We start from the raw sequence: 20,548 nt of genomic DNA on the forward strand, positions 1-20,548 counted from the left end.
AGTGAGTACCTGCCTTGGTTCTGTGGCAGGTTGCACTGTTGCACTGTTTCAGAGGCTTTTAGGCTGCATGGGGGCTTTACATTGTCAGCATCCTGCTTGTTTGAGTCCTTACTCAATACTTAACATGGAGAAGTTGCATCAAGTAATACCTGCTTTGCATAGGCTGTGCTGATCCATGACAGTGCATGGACCAGCTCATGGATCCTTTTCTTACTCTCTCTGAGATAAACAAAGAGCAAATGCTCTGAGACCACAACACAGAATTTTGTGACAAATCTTGTAAAGTTATCAGTATGTTCCATCTTCACTAGAAGCCATCATAAAACAAACTTAAGATTGGTTCAGGGGTTATTTCAGAGGTTTTCTGTCTTCTTCCCCCTCTGAAATGTGTCTGTCATGAAGCAGATCATGGAGGGTTTTGATACCATCTTTTGGCCATGAATCATGTAAGAGCGACAGTGTGAACTCATCTCACATCCATTAGAGACTACAGGAGGAGTTCCAGGTTGGCAAACCAGAATTTCCCTCTTCCCAGCTTATCTGCAGTAAGGATGGCAGTGGGAATTTGGTGTTGTGGCACCCCATTCTGTTTGTCATGTCAGTTGCTGGTCTTGGGCAAGTTAAAACCAGTGGAAATTCTCAACCTTCCCTGCTGTATAGCAGGTTTAGGTTTTGTTGTTTTGAAGCTTACTCTCCAAGCTTCTTCAGAAAGCTGCAGAAAAACTGCTGGCGTTTCCAGGTATCTTTGTTGTAGTCCTGACCTTCTTCAAGTGTTTTCAGAATTTGAAACTCAAACAAAATATTTCATACTTCTGGTAAATTTATGGCTTCTGAGTGTAGTGGAGTAATTGATAATGAGTTAAACAAGTCCTGGTCACAGCCCATGGCTGCTCAAATCCTACATCATGGGTGACCTATAATTTTCACTAATTAAGTTTGAATTTGTGACTGCTTCAGCTTGTTGTCAGATGTGCATGCTGCATTCAGCCTTGCTCTGTGGCCATCAGAGAAGAGCCCTGGCCTTGCAGCAGGCTGGCGGACAGGTCATGGGGTCTTGCCCTGCTGCCACCAACCTTTGCTGTGCCAGGACACTGCTCCCCTGCACCACCGGGTGGAGGACAGCCTCACCCACAAAAATGTTGTAATTTTGTGGGGAAAGTGCTGTGGCAATCATCTAGGCAAAACTAATTTTCCCAGTGGAGCATTGGCTTGTATCTGTCTGTGGACAGTGGTCATCCTCTGAGCAAGCTGGTTCTCCCTCTTACTTTGTGGGATCTTTGATCTTTCAGAGTTTGTGCTGGCTGTAAGCATGAACTGCATGGCCAGCTGGTACTTCATAAAGTGACTTGAAGTGGTTGGCATGGCTGAGGACCTTGGTAAGGGCATTCACCTCCAGGAGAACGGTCAGCCTGGGTCTTCCGTGGCTGTATGGGGGGCAGCTCAGAGCCTTGAATGCTGTGCTTTATTCCCTGTTCTCAGCTTGTCAGTAGCTGACTGTTCTGGATTACTATTTCTGGCAATAATATGCGACTGTAGAAAAAGCATACGAACTCGTGTCCATTTTTCACCATGGGCCTTTAAAATGTGGTACTAGCTATGCAAGATCTGCCTTAAAAGAAGAGGAGATGACCTCCAGAAGGTCAGCAGTGAGAAGTTGAGTGAAGGAGCTGTGTGCTGAGGAGGGGATGGATTCCTATATGGCTGTTTCACATGAAAGAATGTCCCAGTCTGGGAAACCTGCCAGTAAAATGTAAAATTAAAGCTCTGTTTTGGAGGCTGATCCATGCAGATAAGAGCCTGTGACTGTTAACTAATAACTACAAGAGTGGCAGTGATAAAGGCAGCATACTTGAGGACAGGAATTCACAGGTTTGTTCATGCTTAACCCCATTTGGAGGTTTTGTCCTGCATTGGAGATTAATAGCTCAGATGTTCTTGTGTTTTCTGCTTCCCTGATTTTGAGCAATATGGCAGAGCCACTGGAGATCTTAATGTGTGTCATCCAGAAACATGCCTGCTTTGTAAAGAAAACAGGAGGGGTTATGTGGCACTGCCTGTGAACCCAGGGGTGATCCAGGGGTGCCTCTTGGGATTTGTAGCAGTCACACTGGTGTCCTGTATTTGCCAAGGACCACTGTGCACAACTGCCTTTGCTATCCAAAGCACTTGATGTTGTGTGTAGACAGCCCCTGGGTCATCACAGCATCTCTCTGACCAGGGATTGATTGGCCTTACTGACATGCTGCTAGGATGTTGCTGTAGGCTGTGTGCCCACTGAACGTTGGGAAGGCTAAATGTCCTGGTAGGCACAGGGACATGCACAGGTGAGGCCAAGTACGCCCTGGGAATACCCTCAGCAGTAACCAAGGAGCCTGCTGTTCTTGCGCTTACATGGCGCTTCTCCACATCATCTGAAATCTTCAGAGGCTCTTCACATATAGGTGCTAGAACAAACACAGTTATAAAAAATGCCAAGAAAACCCCAAAACAATGGAGTGGAGGGAGTGAAAACTGCAGAATGTGAACTAGACTCTTACAGCTGTAGAAAGCTAAAGGGGGTGGAGAAATGACAATAAAGATAAACTAATGAGCAGTGAAATTGAGAAAAATTAAACACCACATTGAATACATCAGAAGCTAAGAGTCCTAAAAGCACGGTCATCTGCTGAGGTCTGGAACTGGAGAAATGTCATATTTTTTCTCCTGGAAGAAAAGCTAGAAGGTGCTACCAGTTACAGCAGCAGTGTAATGCTCTGTGTTGTAGCAGTGGCTTGGGAAATTAGCAAATAGCAGCTATTACAGCAGTATATTTTAAAGTTTGCTATTCTGGCTTACTTGCGTCCAGGGATTTTAAAAGGCCTGGCTGAGCAGTGCTCTCTGAGCCATAAATGCTAATTTTAAAATAATTTAAAAAAATAAATGAAAGCATGTATAATGAGTTAGACTTTAAAAAAATGTTGTCTGTTACTCTTAAGCAAGTAGGCCAATGTTAAGTTTAACTGGGCAAATTAAACTAGGCTAACTGCAGTCTGATGTTCACTTCCAGTAAAATAACGTAACAGCTGATATGGATCAGATTGGTCATGAGTTAAGGGGCATTAATTGTAATAGTCAGTCTGTACAGGTTTTTTTTTTAATAGTTCTTTTCTAACCTAATATGATTTTCTGGTCTTGGTATAATTTTAGTAAAGGTAAAACTGTTGGTAAGTCTGGCATGTTTAATGCACTGAAATTGTGCAACAAGTCACGGGAATAAATAGGTGGGATGATTCATTGTGTCACACACGCACTGGAGTGAGGCCAGAGGAGGGAGGGCCATGAAGATGATCGGAGGGCTGGAGCACCCCTCCTGTGAAGACAGGCTTAGAGACTTGGGATTGTTCAGCCTGGAGAAGAGAAGGCTCCAGGGAGACCTGATTGCTGCCTTTCAGTACTTGAAGGGAACTTTTAAGAAAGCTAGGGACAGACTGACTGGGCTTCTGGCAGTAGTACAAGGGGGAATGGAATGGCTTTAAACTGAAAGAGGGTAGATTTAGATTAGATATTAGAAAAAAGTTATTTACTGTCAGGGTGTTGTGGCACTGGAACACAGAGAAGCTGTGGCTGGCCAATCCCTGGAAATGTTCAAGGCCAAATTGGATGATACTTTGAGCAGCTTGGTCTAATGGAAGCTCTCTCTGCAGTGGTATTGGAACTAGATGATCTTTGAGGTCCCTTTCAACCCAAGCCATTCTGTGATTCAGTACATGAAAGGAAACCTGACTAAATAAAGGGTCATAGTGTGACAACAAAAGGAGCCCCATTCCTGGTAGTGTAGTAGTCTCAGCTGGGAATTTTTGGATTTTTGGTTCAATGCTAATCAAGAGGCAGAAATCAGTCTCTTCTCCCTATAAACAAGTGATAGGATGAGAGGAAATGCCTCCAGGTTGCGCCAGGGTAAGTTTAGATTGGAAATTACAAAAGAGTTATCAAGCGTTAAAACAAATTGCCCAGAGAAGTAGTTGAGTCCCCAACTCTGGGACTTATTTAAAAGACATGTAGCTATGGCACGTAGGGATATGGTTTAGTGGTGGACTTGGCAGTGCTAAGTTTATGGTTGGACTTTATGATTTTAAAGGTCGTTTTCAGCCTAAATGATTCTATGATTTAGTAGTGGACTTGGCAGAGCTAGATTTATGTTGGACATGATGATCTTAAAGGTCATTTGCAGCCTAAATGATTCTCTTGGTTCTAAGATTGTTGGTGTCCTGGGAAAAAAAAAAGCACAAAGTTAATTTGGATTGTGTTTGTGGGCAACATTAAATCTGAGCAAGTTACAAGTAGTGAAAAGAGATGAGTTAGTGGTGAACTTGGGTTGTGCGTGTGTGCTGGGTGGGACAGCAGGGAGTTGTGTGAAGCAGTCACCTACTCTCAGAGCATGTGGGAGGGCTGGCAGGATGCATGGTGGCCTGGGAGCTCCTGCAGGAGCAAGGGCTCTTACAGCAGCATGGTGGTTCACTGAAAACAGAGCCCCAGCTGAAAACAGAACCCCAGCTGGGCACGGTGACCAGAAAGTAAATGCAGCACTTGGACATGAGCACGGCAATCCTGAGCAGGGGCAGGGAGGGCGTTATCTCAGTGCAAGGTGCTGCTCCTGCCAGTGTGCTGCGCAGGAATGTTGCTGATAAGTAGGAGGGAGTCCAGGGAGGACCAGGAGAGGGGCAGGCTGCATAATGTGCTATACAGTAAAACACAGAGCTTCATGTGTGAAGTAAACACAGTGTTTTTTCTTCTTTTTTCCCCTTTATTTGGAGCTATGCAGTAGTTTAACCAGAGCTGAAGGAAGCACGGTGACCTTCCTTGGCAGGAGGTCAGACTGTATCATCATAGGGTTTCTCTCACTCTCTAAGACTCCATGGGGCAAGAGTGGGAAAGGAAAAGTCATTTTATCTTCAGAAACAAATATATGCATCTCTTCCTACTGAATGATTGGGGGATATGGGTGTTTTAACTTCAGGTGTCCTGTCTGCCAGGCTTCCAACACAGGTGGTTGTTCTGACTGAGAGCATCTGCCCCACAGGCAGCATCCACCTTTCCTGTGACAGTGCCGGCCCCACAGCTAAGCAGCTCTGAGGCAGCACCTATCTCTTCTTGTCTTTAACGTTTTCCCACTCCCCAAGCTTTCTTCCTCTTCAGCTGCTTTACTGCAGACTTTGCAGAAAAGACTTTTTCTTCTCTGAGAAGGCCAGGTAGGCCCTGATTGCAGCACTGGCTGGTGAATAGGTACAGGACTGCAGAGCTTTCCTCTTGCTCCAGAGAGCGCAGACAAGGGACTCAGCCTGCCAAAATAATGAGCCCTTCTTTGGCATTACTATCGCTTTCCTTCTGAATGGCTGTGGCAATTCTGAAAGAAAATCTGTCGTGTTTTGGACATCCTGTAAAGACTTAAAAGTGCATGTGTTTGCCTGTGTCTAGTTGTACTTATGCTGGGGCTTTGCTTTCAGACCACTGTATGAGTATTAAGTAACACTCCTCCTTGATAAAGGCTTGATAAATGTCTTTCAGGCTGCACATTGGCATGTGAGAAGTTTGATTGGAAAAATAAATCATTTGTCCCCTGGCACAAAGCAGAGCCAGAGAGGTTGGGAATGGCATTCCTTCTTGTGGTAAATAGGGCAGAAATGCAGACCAGACTTCTGTGGTGTTCAGGCTCATACAAGCATGTGTGGAATAAGAAAAATTCCTGTCTCCAGGGGTTTGTGAACATGAATTTAGAAATGCCCTGAACCAAGCCATGATGGGGATGTGCTCTTCCACCAGATTGCCTGACAGAAGTGTTCTGCTGTGGAGGCCCCTCTGTCAGCCCTGCAAGTATGCAGCATAACAGAGCATGTCATTGGGCAGTGGACGTGGAAGGGGCCATCACAGGGGATATTTGGGGAGCAGCTGTGAAATCTGTCCAATCTGGAGTGGTACCTGAGAGCAGACTGTTTGTATGCCTTAGAGGAAGTCTTAAGATGAATGCAAATGAAGAGATGAGCAGCACGCTAATTTATTCCTTTTCTCAAGCTGAAATGCTCTTATGCTTAGTGGCCCTTCCAAAAATCTAAATTAAATCCATTCCAAATTATTATCACTTGGCATATGTATATTTTCTCTTCATCACCACACCACAATGGGAGGGGGAGGGAAGTGTTATTGTTTTGGAGCTTGCTGTCCTTAAACATCATTAAGTGATTGATGATTCTGTGAAGTGTCTCCTGGCTCTTGTGTTGAGCAGAGGGAGGCATTTTTACTATGGCAGCTTTGCATGTCAGAAGGGTGGTGGTGGCAGCTCAGCTCTGGCTGCTGTAAAGGAACATCACAAGCATGATTTGTGGAGTCCTAAAGGGTGCTGTAGGCACTTACCTGTTGCTCTGTTCCTCAGAGGTGTCCAGAGCACATAGAAAGCTCTGTCTGCAGGTGTGTAGTACACTGTATTCTGTTCCCAGATGGAGACTGGCATATGTAAGGTCCGTAGGCAGATCCTGTTCAATGCCCCAATCTGCATTCCTCTTTCTTGTCCTTCTGCCCCCAAAGACTTGCTCTGAGGTAGTGGTGCTCCATGTTCCCATAACGTATCACACCCATCACTCATAAATTCCATGTGCATTGGAAACCCCATGTGTGTTTTTCATGGGCTCTGTGAAGCATACTTCAGATTCTCCATGGCTCACGCTCTTCACCTGACCTGCAGGTGAACTGCTCTTCCCTCCCCAGTGCAGGAAGAGGTTTCCACGTGCACGTGTGGGTGCTCTGGTGTGTGATGGCAACTCTTGGTGCCAGGAGGGAGCCTGATCTACTGGCTGCATCCTGGCCTGGGGCAGAAGGCTGTGGTTCCTGGGGGAGCAAGGTTGTCATTTCTCAGCTGCTCATATTTCTACTCCCTTCCTTCATTCTTTTTCAGATCATGAGTGAGAACTTGAAGGACTGTTTGATCCAGACCCAGGCTTCCTTAGGGGAGATGGTGACGATAAAAACAGAGGCCTGCTCTCCACACCGGGACCAGGAGTATGGACAGCCTTGGTATGTGGCCTAGCTTTGGTCTGATGTGCTCTAACCCCTTCTCTCCACCTTCCTCCCAGCTTAAAGGTGTTTTTGAGAAATATACTTGTGCTGCTTGAAGTTATTAAAGCTCTTCCTTATGAGGTCTGCCTTTGGGTGTTTGACAGGGATGGTTGCCTACTCATGTGCACCTGCTGTAGCTGAAGCCATTTCCTGCTGTGGGCTTTAGCCTTAAGGATCTGATACAGCAGCTTTTGGCAGGGTGGGTGGCAAGTTTAGTTATTTCTCTGCTACAGTGGTGGGACTGAAGGAGTTGGTCAGGCCCCATTGCTTCAGCTTCTCTCTGTTTGCAGTCCCAGCATCTTGCTAGGTTAACATCATCTGTCGTTCCCTCCTCAGCTCTGGAAGGCCTGACCCACAGTCCATGGAGATGGAACCCAAGAAACTGAAAGGGAAACGGGATGTAATCATGACCAAGAGCTTTCAGCAAGTGGATTTCTGGTGTAAGTGTCTTATGAGTGAGGGAAAAGAACCACTGCTGCTTGTGTAGACTTTGGTCTTCCCTGTCAGTTAGGGGTAGGAAGCAGGGGGAGAAAAAAAGCCAAGGACAAATTTGCATTCCTATCTGAAAAGACTGGCATGGTTGGTAGGGAAATTGTTGCACAGAAGCAGCTTGTCCCTGAAGGGGCTAGGCAGAAGTAGGGAGGTAGGAGGAAACATGAAAGCTGGAAACATGAAAATGGACATTGGAAAACTCTGAGAGTCTGGAAAACACAATGACTTGAATTCAGAAACTGCAAAGGGAGCATTGGGCAGATGACAACTGTTTCCCTCCTATTTTGGAAAGAAAACTGGTGCCATTTATGTTGGCACACCTACAGATTATCAACTGGCAGACCTGCGTCTATGTCTGGAGACACGACAGGTGCCTGGAATGCTGTCTCTCCCAAGCACAGAATGAAGGCTACATGATGAGGGCATTTGTTTTCAGGGATGCTTGTTTTAGCTGCCCTCTGGTGTGTAGGGAATCAAACCTTTTGGCTGGAGGACTTGCTGCTAAGCAGGGATGTGCAGGGAGCCCTCAGCATCTGTCTCTGCAGGTGGTGATGGGCCTTTCCACGTGTGTTCAGCCATCAGTGGCAAATGCATGCAGGGCACCAGGGCTCAGGCAGGTGCAGGTGTTGGTAGGGGAGGTGTGGCTTGGGGCAGAGCCCATGTTGAGAGGTGTGGCAGAACAAGGGAGCAGGCGGTGAAACATCTGTGTGTGTGTAGGCTGCAGTCTGGGGAGGGGACTCAGCTGGGCCAGGGAGAGGACAGGGAGCTGTCCTGAATGCTGTGCATCATGTCTGCCATACCTAACCCCTGTTTCCTTCACATCTGCAGTCTGTGAGTCCTGCCAGGAGTACTTTGTGGATGAGTGTCCAAACCACGGCCCCCCGGTGTTTGTGTCTGACACGCCAGTGCCCGTTGGCATTCCGGACCGGGCAGCGCTGACCATCCCGCCTGGAATGGAGGTGGTTAAAGAACCCAGTGGGGAGAACGACGTGCGCTGTATGAACGAGGTGATCCCCAAAGGTCACATCTTTGGGCCCTATGAGGGGCAGATCTCTAGCCAGGACAGGTCTGCAGGATTCTTCTCGTGGCTGGTGAGTGACAAGTTTCCCCAACTAAGTGACCCCTCAGCCATGCAGTTCAGAGCTGGGGGAGTCACGGGCTTGTGGAGCCAAACCTTAGCCATCTTCTCCCTTCTCTGAAGGTCTTTCGCTGGCCACATGGGCACTACATCAGCATCAGCCTGCCATAAATATTAGTAGCTTAAGGGTATAGATAGATGATCTAGAGATTGCAGAGTTCTCTCATGAGCCCCTAGCACTCCCTCCCAGCCTGCCTGAGCAGAGGAGGTGTCCAAGAAGCCAGAAAAAAGATCCAGTCCATCAGGAACTGATCTACATGCAGATTCGAGCACCAAAACTCTTTTCCCCTCATACTACACGACTTGATTAGCATATGAGATAGAGAGATCACTGGATCAACTCATGTTAATTATGAGACTTGCAATGTAGGACTTGAGTTATTAATGGGAAAAAATTGAGACCTGCTGATGTGAAATGCTCCTCACAATTTTCTGTCTGTAAAATAAATGTGTGTCTCAGCCCTGTCCCAAAAGGGAAGTTAGTATTTTTTATCCCAGGATTGTTAATGTTTTTGTCAGCTGCATCCATAGTTACAGATATTTGTACATAGAAAAATGGCTCTCAGTCAGTTCAGAGTAGCCTCTATGCATTTCAGGTCAGCAGCCTGTAGTACTGGGATAGTGGAGATTCACAGTATAGAGTTTCACACCATGACTCAAGGCTAGAACTGAAGCAGTCATTTGAGATTCATAGACCTTCTCCTGCCTGGACAAGCTGGTTGATGTGCTGCATCCATTCTCTTGTTCCACAGATCGTTGATAAGAACAACCGCTACAAATCCATTGATGGGACAGATGAAACCAAAGCAAACTGGATGAGGTGAGTCCAGTTCTCTTCTGTGTTCCCTTTTGGGACTCTGTCCTCCAGAGAGAGGCCATCAAATACTTCTTACTGTTTTGTGTGTTGGAATGCCAAACCAAAATGTCACCATCATTTTGCAAATGGTATGCTTGTACTCTTTCAGTATTTATTGTAATTGGTATCTTTGACATCAGATTCAAAGAAAGGGTCTAAAAAAAGACAAGAATGTGTATATGGAGGATTGCTATTTTCTGGAATGAGAATAAATGTTAAAGATGATCCTATTTATCCACTCTTACAAGCACTGACAGGTCTCACTCCATTTTTTTTACTCATTTTTTTCTGTTATGTTCAAGTATTTGCAAAATGCTTTGCATTGCCCCCGAGGTAACATTTGATTCTGTTTGGGTTTTTTTTCTTTTTGCCCCTACTCATTTGACAGATACTAAAAGAGGTGCTTTTTTATGCTTTCTTTCTGGGCTTCATTTGAAGCAGCTGTCGGTGCTGGCTGTGGGTTGGCAGTGCCAGCTGTCCTGTGCGAGGAGAAGGGCGAGCCGGGCGACTGGAGCCAGAGCTGAGGTGTGCGCTTGCACTCCCTCTGCTGGCCCTGCACCTCGGCAGAGCAGCCAGCAGCTGCAGCAGGGAGGGACAGTGTGTGGCCATGGGACAGCATTTCTGGGGTTGGCAGAAATCTGCAAAACGTCGGTCACTGAGACCTCGTACGTGTGGCGAGTCACCAGAACGGGGCATTGCTGCACGGTGAGGCCCGTCAGACCAGTGCTGCTTCTGTGGGGAGCTTTGGAAGGGGTTATTATCAGGAAGGCATTTCCTGCAAGAGTAAGGCAGCGTGGGATTACCTGGTTTGTTGGCCTGGGTGTCTAGGATTTCAGTTGTCCCTCATTATGGGAATAAAAAGCATGAAGTACAGGTAAATGCAAGATTGACCTATCTGGTCCTATCTGGTTGCACCACTTTTGGCCATTTCAGTCTTCACGTGGACAGCAGCTGTTCTGACATTTATGTTCATAAAGTTCAGAAAAGGATTTCATTTTTCTGTAAGGATTCCAGCTGTTACAGTTGTTCACTGCTGGATGAGATAAAATACTAGACCAGGGTTGAGGCTGGAGTCATCACTTCGAAAAGAAGCAGTAATACATTGAAGAGGTATAAGTATGCAGACATATATCTTGAAGTAAAGTATGCAAAGTTCAAAAATCTGCATAGATTTGGATCTTTGTGATCTGCATGAGAGTGAAGCTGGGGAAAAACAGTCTTGGAAAGCAAAAATTCTATGATGAGCTCTTCTTCCTACTGCCATGAACATAAGTTTCATGTCTGGATTTAAATAGGCATTACTCGTGATGCTAACACCAAAGAGCAGATTATTCTTGCCTAAACTTGTATTTGCTATGGTTCAGTCTCAGTATGAGTGTGGTCTGGGCCATTGTGTACAGCCTTGAAAGACATGGAGGTTATGGCTTTGTGGAAAGGGGATGTTTGTGACCCCTCATGGGAAGGGTGTATCAAAGGGTCTCTGCAGGCTATACCAGTCTTACTGACCTTCTGATTTTACTCTTGAAAAGTGCTTATAACCAGTAGTATTATATGGAGTCTGACAGTTCAAGTGGCAATGGGAGTCCTCAAAAAGCCTTGATTTTGTTTGTTAGCACCTTTTAGACTAAGGTGTGCTCAATATTCTGTGCTAGAACATCACCTGACACTGAGATCACACACAGAAACCACACTTGACTTCCAGGACGCTGTAGACAGCGCTCTTTTTGTTTTTCAGATGGTGCTCTTTGCTATCACTCACAGATGGAGTGCTTTGCAAAGCAGATCTATTCACCTGCTGGGTAGGTGGGTATGGCACTGGGAGGGCAGCTTGGGCTGACTCCTCTCTCTTCTTGTAGATCTGGCTATTGTTTCTGTTGTTTATATACCACACTTGAGTCCATTTTCATGTTACCTGAGGACAATATATACACTGCAGCACTTGCTGGTTTAATTTCAAGTGCCTGTTTACCCAAGGCAGTGGATGACAGGGAGGAAGGAGTAACAAGTGCAGCAGATGGCATGGCAATGGTAACATCCTCTTGCCCTTTCCCTCATCAGTTAGGAGTTAGTCAAGACACACTCCTGATGCTGGGAGCGTGTTCTCCTAAGCTGGCTGCTGGCACATGGCTAATGCACCCTTCATCTCTATCCAGAGTAAAGCCCTGCTGTTTGCAATACTACAGGAACCTCCAACATATGCAAACATCTTCCTCTTTTTTTTTTTTTTTTTTTTTTTTTTTTTTTTTTTCTGGTGGCTGTTTACTGTGGATTGCAGCAAGCAAAATAAATGCTGTCTTGGACACAAACCGTAAATTGCTGCTGATGGCAGTTCTTGGGGATTCTGAAGGGTTGCAGAGGACCATCCATTTTCCTGGTAGCTTCTGAGGAAATTCTCTTACTCAGTTGCTGGTGTCCTCTAAAAATAATGGATCTGATAAAAAACCAGAAGTAATTCAGAGAGTCCAGGAAAGTCCATCTTTCTGTGTATGTATCACTTGGCCCAGAACCAGATGTAGGATAGAAACTGAATCTTCCTGTATCTCCTTGTAATGGAGGCATCTCTGATTTGATTTTCATATAATAATATAGCTTGGAAGGGAGCTCTGGTCAAGTGTTCCAGTAGCCTGCCCAAAGCAAGACCGACTTTGACTAGTAGATCTATTTAGTACAGAGCTGCTGTTTCAACTTTACAGGACCTTTTAAACATAAGCATTTAAACGACAGGCAGGGTTACTGTGACTGCCCTTGTGTTCAGAGTGAGTAAAAGCCACCAGCCTATGAACATCATTTTGTTGAACATCATAAACTGATTTCTGCTACCTTGCAGCAAGTGGAGCAAATGTTCTTATCTATTACAGAGTCAAATTTATGCAGAGCGAAGGAATCCTAAATTACTGCAGGGCTGTGATCCTCACAAAGCCCTGGGAAAAATTACGTGCTTGTTTCTTAGAGGCCAAGAAAAGTGGAGTTGATTGATATATTTGTGGGGTAATCTTAAAGTGCCTACTGTTCAGTGTGTCTTGCACTTTCAGATTAACCTGGGCTGAGGTGTGAATTCACAACCTCACAGCTGGGGCTGCTCTGGAGCTTGCTGAAACCCTCATGGCATCACCAGAGAGGTACTTGTAGATATCAGTGACTGCCTCTAGGGACATACGGCATGCTAGAGGAGAAAAGGATCCCTCTGACAGTAACACTGTCTGCATTTTTATTAGGAGGAGGTTGATGTGCCTCTTAGGAACCTAAGGTTAATTGAATTTGTGATTAAAACTGGCCAGAGCTCATGACTCGATGTGTGGCAAGTTTGCTATTGGAATATGTAAGTAAGACTGTTTTGACCCAAGTTGTGCCAGAGCATATGAGTGGAAACACTAAAATCTGAATATCCAGGCCTACCGTAAGCTGTGCTAAGTGCACTTGGTGGGATATCCTGTCTGGGGAAAGCAAACAGGGCTCTAATTCCCCATTGGGGCAGCTTTGCTGGTGGCAGCAGCTGTGAGTTTGGCAGAAAAGAGGGGGCACCAGGTTTTGTGACCCTCTGTCTCCAGAGAGTGCTGTTCTGTTCTGCAAGCTCACCCCTACCCAGAGCACTTTGCAGAATACTGTTACACTTTTTCACCAGAGCAGCTTGTCAGTGGAGGTTTGTTGCCACCTCATGGAGGCACTGATGATACTGTGCAGTCATGCTTACCTGATGAGGGCATACACCAAGCCCAGTTTTGCTGAATGCCATAAAAGTCAAACTGCAAATATCCCCTTGGTCAATATTACATGTAGCCTTTTTCCTTCTTCTTGTGTTCAGCTGGGAGAACTCCTTTTTCCTTTTAAGTTTGGTGAGATTTCTGTTGGGGTTTTTTGAGATTCAGGATAACAAGTGCTTTGCTGGCTCTCCATCATTTCATTCCCATCTTCTCTAAATACTCTTTCTTTCTCTCTATAAACGAAACTTCACCAAGAGAGTATCTCAAGCATTCATTTATGTTTGTTCCTGTGAAATGCCTCTGTGCACTTAGGTCCCAGCTCTCTCCCTGATGTGGCCTGGATTTGAGCAGCTTCTCCCACTGGTTTTCCAGCTTTAACCAAACTGACACTTGCCCTGATCGCAGGCTGCAGTGTCAGTGAGATTGATTAAACAACAATTACAGGAATTAACGACTAGGAAGGAACTAGAATGCCATGGGTCAGCACCTTTCTGTAGGTTCAGACAGTCTGTTTTCTCTTTCCTTATTGAATAGATCTACTGCCTTCTTTTCTTTTTTTTTTTCCCAATAACAAAACATAGTTAGGACTAATGTTTTGTTTATTTTGTAGTTTTCTTTGACTGTGGCTGGAGAAATTAACATAAATCTCCTTTGGACAAAACTGCTTGTTCTCAGGATAGCTGCCTCTTTTTCTCAGTGGGCTGAGGCTACAAGTTGTTCATCTGAAGCACCAGAAACTGGACGCAGGCTCATGTTGGTGGCAGTGACAGAAAGCCTAGCCAGGAAAATTGAGTGGGTGGCCTCATTCCTTTTGAGAACAATGGGAAATGGCAGCCATTTCTGGGTGAAACAAGAGCTTCCTGTGAAGCAGACAAATGCTGGATATAGAGTACCCCAGTGCTGAAAAAAGAGATTTTTCCTTAGGGAAAGCAAGTTGCAGAAATTGCCCACCAGTCTAGTCAAAAGTCCTACATACCGTAAAAAAAATCCAATTTGATGTAGCCTTTTCATGATATCCTGCAAGTTGTAACAGAGAAGGTGATGTAAAAATTTCTATTGCATGTTATGCCAGAACAATAAGATATGTTTCAGGCCTCTAAATTTTCTCTTATGTTTCAAGCAGTGTCACATTAGAAGCTAATTCACCGCTCTAATTGCAAGTTCTCACGTTTTTTTTTCTGTGCACAAAATGTGGCAAGTGATGTGAGGCTGAACTGAAAATCTTATGCATAAGTCAGAGCATCAGATGATGTGTAAAATTTGATTTTAACTTTAAAGCTGAGAAGGCTCCTTCACACTAGTGTTGCTTGGTATTTTTTTTCTTAAGCTTGAAAATTGCCTTCTAAAAACAAAACAGCTGCCTTTTCCTGGTGAGAGGTTGTTGTGGGTTGGGGGAGCTGGATCCCACCAAGCTCCTCTGCCCCAGTACTGCACTGGCCAAGTGGTTGGATGCAGGGGGTTGCTTTGCGCTGATTTCCTTTTACCCAATTATGCTTTGCGGGATGTTCAACCCAAGGAACATGGCTGAACGAAAGAGGAAGCCCAAGTTTTCCAAGGAAGAACTGGACATTCTGGTCACTGAGGTGACCCGAAATGAAGCCATGCTGTTTGGGAGGGAGACAATGCGTCTATCCCATGCTGACAGGGACAAGATCTGGGAAGGTATAGCCAGGCAGATCACATCAGTCAGCCAGGTCCCCAGGTCTGTAAAAGACATTAAACACAGATGGGACGACATGAAGAGAAGGACCAAGGACAAACTGGCACTCATGCAGAGGTCCCTCTCCAGCCCCAGCAGTGTGGGGCAGCCCTCAGCCATCGTCCTGACCGCCCATGGGAGAGCCATCCAGTCGGCGCTGCATTCCTCCCACCAGAGGCACGGCCGCCGCAGGAGAGCGGATCTGGATGTGGTTGACAGCCTGACAACGAGCTGTAAGTATCACTGCCTTAACACCTCTTTGTCTCATGCTTGCATATCTCAGTTTGACACCAGAAGAGCACTGTGTGTTGTGTGAGATGGCAGGGTTGTCTGTCCTTCTGCTGTGGTTGTTTTCTGCTCTTGTGGTTGTGGAGCATTGAGATGGATTGTTTCTAAGTTAAGGTCATCTTTATGTGTTTGTCTAATCTTTTCCATACTGTCATCTGAGAGTACATAATAGATTATAAGTATGAATTAATCCTACAAGTGAGGGAGAATCTGTAGTTGAAGTATGACTGCCTCCAGTCTGTGGAAAAAGTGCTTGTAAAGGATTAGCATATCTTCACCTTGATAAAACAGCAATGCTACCAAACTGAAAGGCATCTGCCTGTTGCCAGTGGATCACTTCCAGGAGAGTTTTGGGGGTCTCAGTGATCACTGGTGTTCATTGCTGAGATTGGGCCACTAATGATTTCTCTGTAGTGGTCTGAAGGATCAGCATGAACACTGTGAAAAAGGTAGACAATAATGACTCCTTCTTCACTGGTTCTAAAGAAACTGCTGGCCCTGCTTTTGAAGTTAATCTTACACCACAATTCTCAGACACCTTCCACTGCTAAACCACAAGCTGCTTTGTGCAGGTCCTTTCCATAATTTTGCACACAGTTTGCTTTTGTGGCGGTGCGGCTTCTTCTTTGTGAGCTTTTAGGGATACAAAGGAGAGAAAGAGATGATAGCTTCTTGGGAAGTGAGTCCACTGATACCTCATGGGTGGCGCTGTCCTACCACACTAGGTCTAATCCTATATCTGAAATTGTTAGTGGGAAAGCAAGAACAAAGTCTTCCAGAACTGACAAGGTGGGACTTGGTCATTCTTTGCATCTGTCTTGGAAGCCAGTTGCACTATTTCAGGGGTAAAAAGAATACAGGTTATACAAGGAAATAGTGGGCAGTTGCACCAAGTGAAACCTTGTCTCTTCTTACTCTTCACATGCCTGTACCTGTGAACTGGCACGTCACTAGATATTTATAAGACTGGTTATAGTTTTCCTGTGGCATTTTGCTTTAGTTTTGATTTTGCATCAAGTGTATTTGCCTGATTAACATAAAAAGTCTTTTGCTGCTTTGTCTGATTGCCTCGTTGTCTTAGCAATGCCAAGCCACGTAGTGGCTTTGCAGAACACACTTTGAGTGAAGCAAATACAACATCTACAGTCTTCTTAGTGCAGAGGATGTAAGAAGTGATGGGGGAGCAGGATTTTTACATGCGAAGTCTGTGTCCCTCCAAAATATTCGTGCTATCTACCTATGGGTTTGGGGAAGAGAAGTCATTGCTACTGTCTGAAATGGATTCATATTCTAGTAGTGAACAGTGCTCTGTACAGAATACCACAATAGCTTGGGTTCACCCACTCTCAGGTTTCTCACGGCTAAGCTTGTCACACAGATGCTAACATTGCATGTTGAGTTATGCATCAGAAGCTACAGGCTTGTCTGAACTGGCAGGCTGGGGGGAGGGGAAGACCCTTTTTCCATGTTCTTTGAGATACCCTGAAACAGAAGCCAGTGTTGAGAGGGATTTCACATTAATAATTCATGCTTCCTCTTCTGTTTAAGCTGATGAAGATGAAGAGATGCCAGGCACTTCTCAGGAACACCACTCCTCTTCGCTGACAAGGGCTGGTGCAGGTGTCAGTCCGTTCTCCAGGCCCTCCTTCCTTCGCTCCTCTTCCTCATCAGAGCCCTTGGAAGCTGCCAGCCAAAGGCAGGACCTGCACTGTCCATCCCCACGCGCCACCTCGGCCTGCAGACCCCCGCACCCCCGCACAAGGAGCCCGCCCCTCGCCAGCTTCGACCGCCAGCTTCTCCATTCCCATGCACAGCAAACAGACCTGTTCAGGCAGTTCTGCCAGGAGCTGGTCGCCATTCACAGGGACATGGCACATAGCATGCATGCTGTCAGCCAGAGTGTGGCTGACCTCACCAGCCTGGTCGGCCAGATGTGTCAGACACTGACAGAAATACGTGATGGGGTCCGGGCTTTCCAGAGGATACGAGATCCTAATGCCATGCCAGGGTCCTGTCTGCAAGCAGCTTGCTCTAAACAGCCCCCCAGTGCAGAGTCTAACCAAAACTCTCTAAAACTCGCTCCTGCACAGGCCAGCAGGTCACGAAAAAGAAAACATCATTTTTAGTCTGTTTCACATAAAGTAAAGAAGGATGTCCCTTCCTGAGCTGCTGCATGTTCACATGGCTTCCCATGTGTATCAGTATTCTGTGGAGAGGGTCAACAGCTGACCCAACCCATCCATCCCCCCTGCTGGCTAACAGAGCAGTATGAATATGGCAGCTAATTGCAGGACTGGCCCTCTGCAATGGCAAAGAGGAATCTCAGATACTGTAGAGCTTGGAATGTAGGACATCTTTGGGTTCATAGAGATTAAGAGTTTTCACTGTCTTCCCCATGCTTTAAATGCTGTATAAACTAAGAGATGCAATAGAAATCATTATCTGGATATCTTCCCATGCCTGTGAAATATTTTTTACTGAAACAGCATGCTACAGAGATCCCTTTGTAATCAACTCACAAATTTATCCTACTACTGCATTTTCATTATCTTCCTCAATATTAGTATATGCAGTATGTGCAGAAATACAGACTTACGGTGATTAAAAACTCTTATTGATCATTGCTTTTATCTTTCATTCAGCAATAGTGGCCTGTCTCGGGGCTGACTGTGACTTATACACAGCTTTGGGAAGAGGAGTGTAAAAGCAGAGCTTGTGCAGGGAAGGGAAGAAGGCGTGATTCTGAGGACAGATCTGAGCACCATGGGGTTTTATACTGCTGAAAAGGGTTGCAAAGGCATAGGCCTTTGCAAGGATCCTGCAGTGCCACATGCACTTGTGTTAAAGAGTTCAACTTTTGTTTGCTCCAGTCTGAAACCCCTACCTTTCACAATTGCAGTTAAGATACAATTATTTCATCATATGACAACATTTAAATATAATTGTATCATATTATTGTCTTGAATGTTGTCAAATCTTCAGTTTTGAAAGACCTCACCTCTTCAAAATGTGGGAGACTGAACAGAAACCAGAAAAGACGTAAGGCCTGCTACTTACATCAAGCCAGTTTGGTTTTGTTTTACTGTAATTCTGTCAGCTTCAGTACAGTTACTTTGCACTTAGTTTTATTTAGGGTGGGATCTGTACTGTGTTTTCCAGTCATGAAGAGTTTACAGTCTAAATTCACAGCTACATAGGTTAAAATCTTAAACATGTTGATTTTATACTGCTTTTTTCCCCCATATACATGCAAGAAAGAACTGTGTTACAACATTTGAATTGCTCTAGAGCTGTGTGAGGTTCCCATGTAAAACACTGATTCTGGAACTAGGCTTTAATAGTGTCACTTCAGGTAGTGATCATGTATGTGGTAGCTCTTTTATAATATGTCTGTTTTCTCCTTAATTTTCACCTCTGCATCTAGCATGCTGCCCCCATGTCTGGAAAAACCCAGACCATTATCCTGATAAGCTTCAGCAGGGAAAAGGGTCAAGGTGTTAAACACACAGCACACCGTGCTCTCCAGGCTCTTCTACTGTATTTGGAGGTTGGTTGCAGAACACTATTCCAGTTAACATGAGTGTGCATCATCATCATGCCATGGCTGAGCTACAGACTTGGCAGAAAAGTTACAGAAACTTCTGTGGAATTGAACATAGGCAGCGCGGTGTAGCAGAAGGATGCCTTGTTTTGTGTGGTCTTCAAGGGCCATCTTTAGCCTGTCTGGCCTCCTTTCAAAGTATAGTGCACTAGCTTCTTTCCTGAAAAGTCCATTGTATATCTGCTGTGTCAGGCATTCATTACATGCTTTTCCTTTTTTTTTTTTTCTTTTAAGATGTTCCGTAATTCTACTTCAAGTAATTTATTTTTAGTGGTGCAATAAAAGATTGCTCAAGGAAGTAGTGGTCTGGCAAGGAAAAAAGCCTCATTCCTGAGGAATGACCCAACTGGTTTCCTGCAAAGGACATTCCCTTTAGTGCTGGTGCCAAACCAGGGCAGAACTTGCTCACCTTCCACTGAGGATGTCCTTTTACTTCTTTTGAAACATTCGTATTTTGCAAAAGTCACAGCCTCTCTTCAGATGAAGGGCAAGTTGGGAAATCTGACAGAAGTGGATCTAATTTATGAATCAGAGAGAGCTGAAAGGGTGATATGTTTTAAAGGCTTTCTGAGTCAATATAGTGCTGCTGCTATATATTAATATTAGTATTTTATATTTTTATAATATTTGTTCTCTACTGATGCTCTCCCATGGGTATAGCGGTAAGATTAGCTCCTTTGATGTTGTCGAGGGGGATCCCTTCTGGGAACCCTCAGGTCTGCAAAGGAGGAGACTTCTGCAGGTGCTGAGCACTGGAGGGAGTTAACATTATTGCTGCCATCAGTTTGACCACACAGATGTATTTACAGAGAGCATCCTGGTGCCCTTAATGCAAATCCCCAAAGGCTGGGTACTGGTCAGGAGAAAGGACTTTTTACTATAAACTGCCTGATGTCTCCCCTAGTTTCCTCTGTGGACTATTACAGATTGGCCAGATCTGGGGACATGTCTCCTGCCCTGTGTAGACCCCTCGGTGGAGTGGCTTTTCTGTACTGGCTCGCAAAGGATGCTTCTTCCTGCACCTATCATGTTTACTGGCTGTTGAAGTAAGTGTCTTTGTCAAAGCAAACTACTGTGCTCAACCCTCGTATCTCCATGTCTTGTACATGCTGAAAAAAATCTCTCTTTAAAAGTATTTTTATTAAGAATGCAATAAATATATAACACTTTTAACACAGCTGCTGTTGAGTCGTTTGTTTCTCTCTACAATTTTTGCCTGAGCTGGTAACTAGCTTGTCACAGGTGTGGCTCTCCTGGAGACACTTGGCATCAGAGCACAGAGGCAGGGTTTACAGGTATGGCATCCCATGGCATCAGCCTGGGCTGGTGGCTGCTGTCTTGCATGGGATCTCCTGCCCTCACTCTGTGCCCAGAGTCAGTTTGGGAAAGGCCAGTGGCTATGGAGTGGCAGCAGGAAGCCATGAGGCAAGTTCAGGGCTATAGTGGAGAGGAAAAGGGGAGAAGCCTGAGCCTTCCTCCAGCTGCAGAGGTCTCCTCCATCCTCACCATCTCTTTGGATCCTCACCGGAGGCTCTGTTTCCTCCTGGGGAGAAATGATCCCAGCTGCAGAAAAATAATGACATTTTTTCTGGGCATGCTCACTTCCCATCCCAAAACTTGGGAATTTGGTGTCCTGAGTGGGCTGGGCCTTAGTAAAAATGAAACAATGATTTTTATTTGCTGCTAT

General features: G+C 45.3%; 1 protein-coding gene across 3 annotated transcripts in view; it reads left to right on the forward strand.

Annotated features, from left to right (window-relative positions):
• PRDM11 (PR/SET domain 11) overlaps positions 1-20,548 on the forward strand; it is a 48,708-nt gene that overhangs the window by 10,896 nt on the left and 17,264 nt on the right. For 2 of the 3 annotated variants that reach the window (XM_036383801.2, XM_036383802.2), the window contains exons 2-5: positions 6,926-7,044; positions 7,423-7,526; positions 8,407-8,669; positions 9,469-9,536. In XM_036383801.2, coding sequence (XP_036239694.1) covers positions 6,929-7,044; positions 7,423-7,526; positions 8,407-8,669; positions 9,469-9,536 — 551 coding nt within the window. In that variant the 5' untranslated portion in view covers positions 6,926-6,928. Of the gene's footprint in view, positions 1-6,925; positions 7,045-7,422; positions 7,527-8,406; positions 8,670-9,468; positions 9,537-14,789; positions 15,206-16,808; positions 19,894-20,548 lie in introns of those variants that run through there. The other variant, XM_036383804.2, reaches the window with a different exon arrangement.

Source organism: Molothrus ater, chromosome 6, assembly GCF_012460135.2.
Source record: "Molothrus ater isolate BHLD 08-10-18 breed brown headed cowbird chromosome 6, BPBGC_Mater_1.1, whole genome shotgun sequence".
NCBI classification, from domain to species: Eukaryota; Metazoa; Chordata; class Aves; order Passeriformes; family Icteridae; genus Molothrus; species Molothrus ater.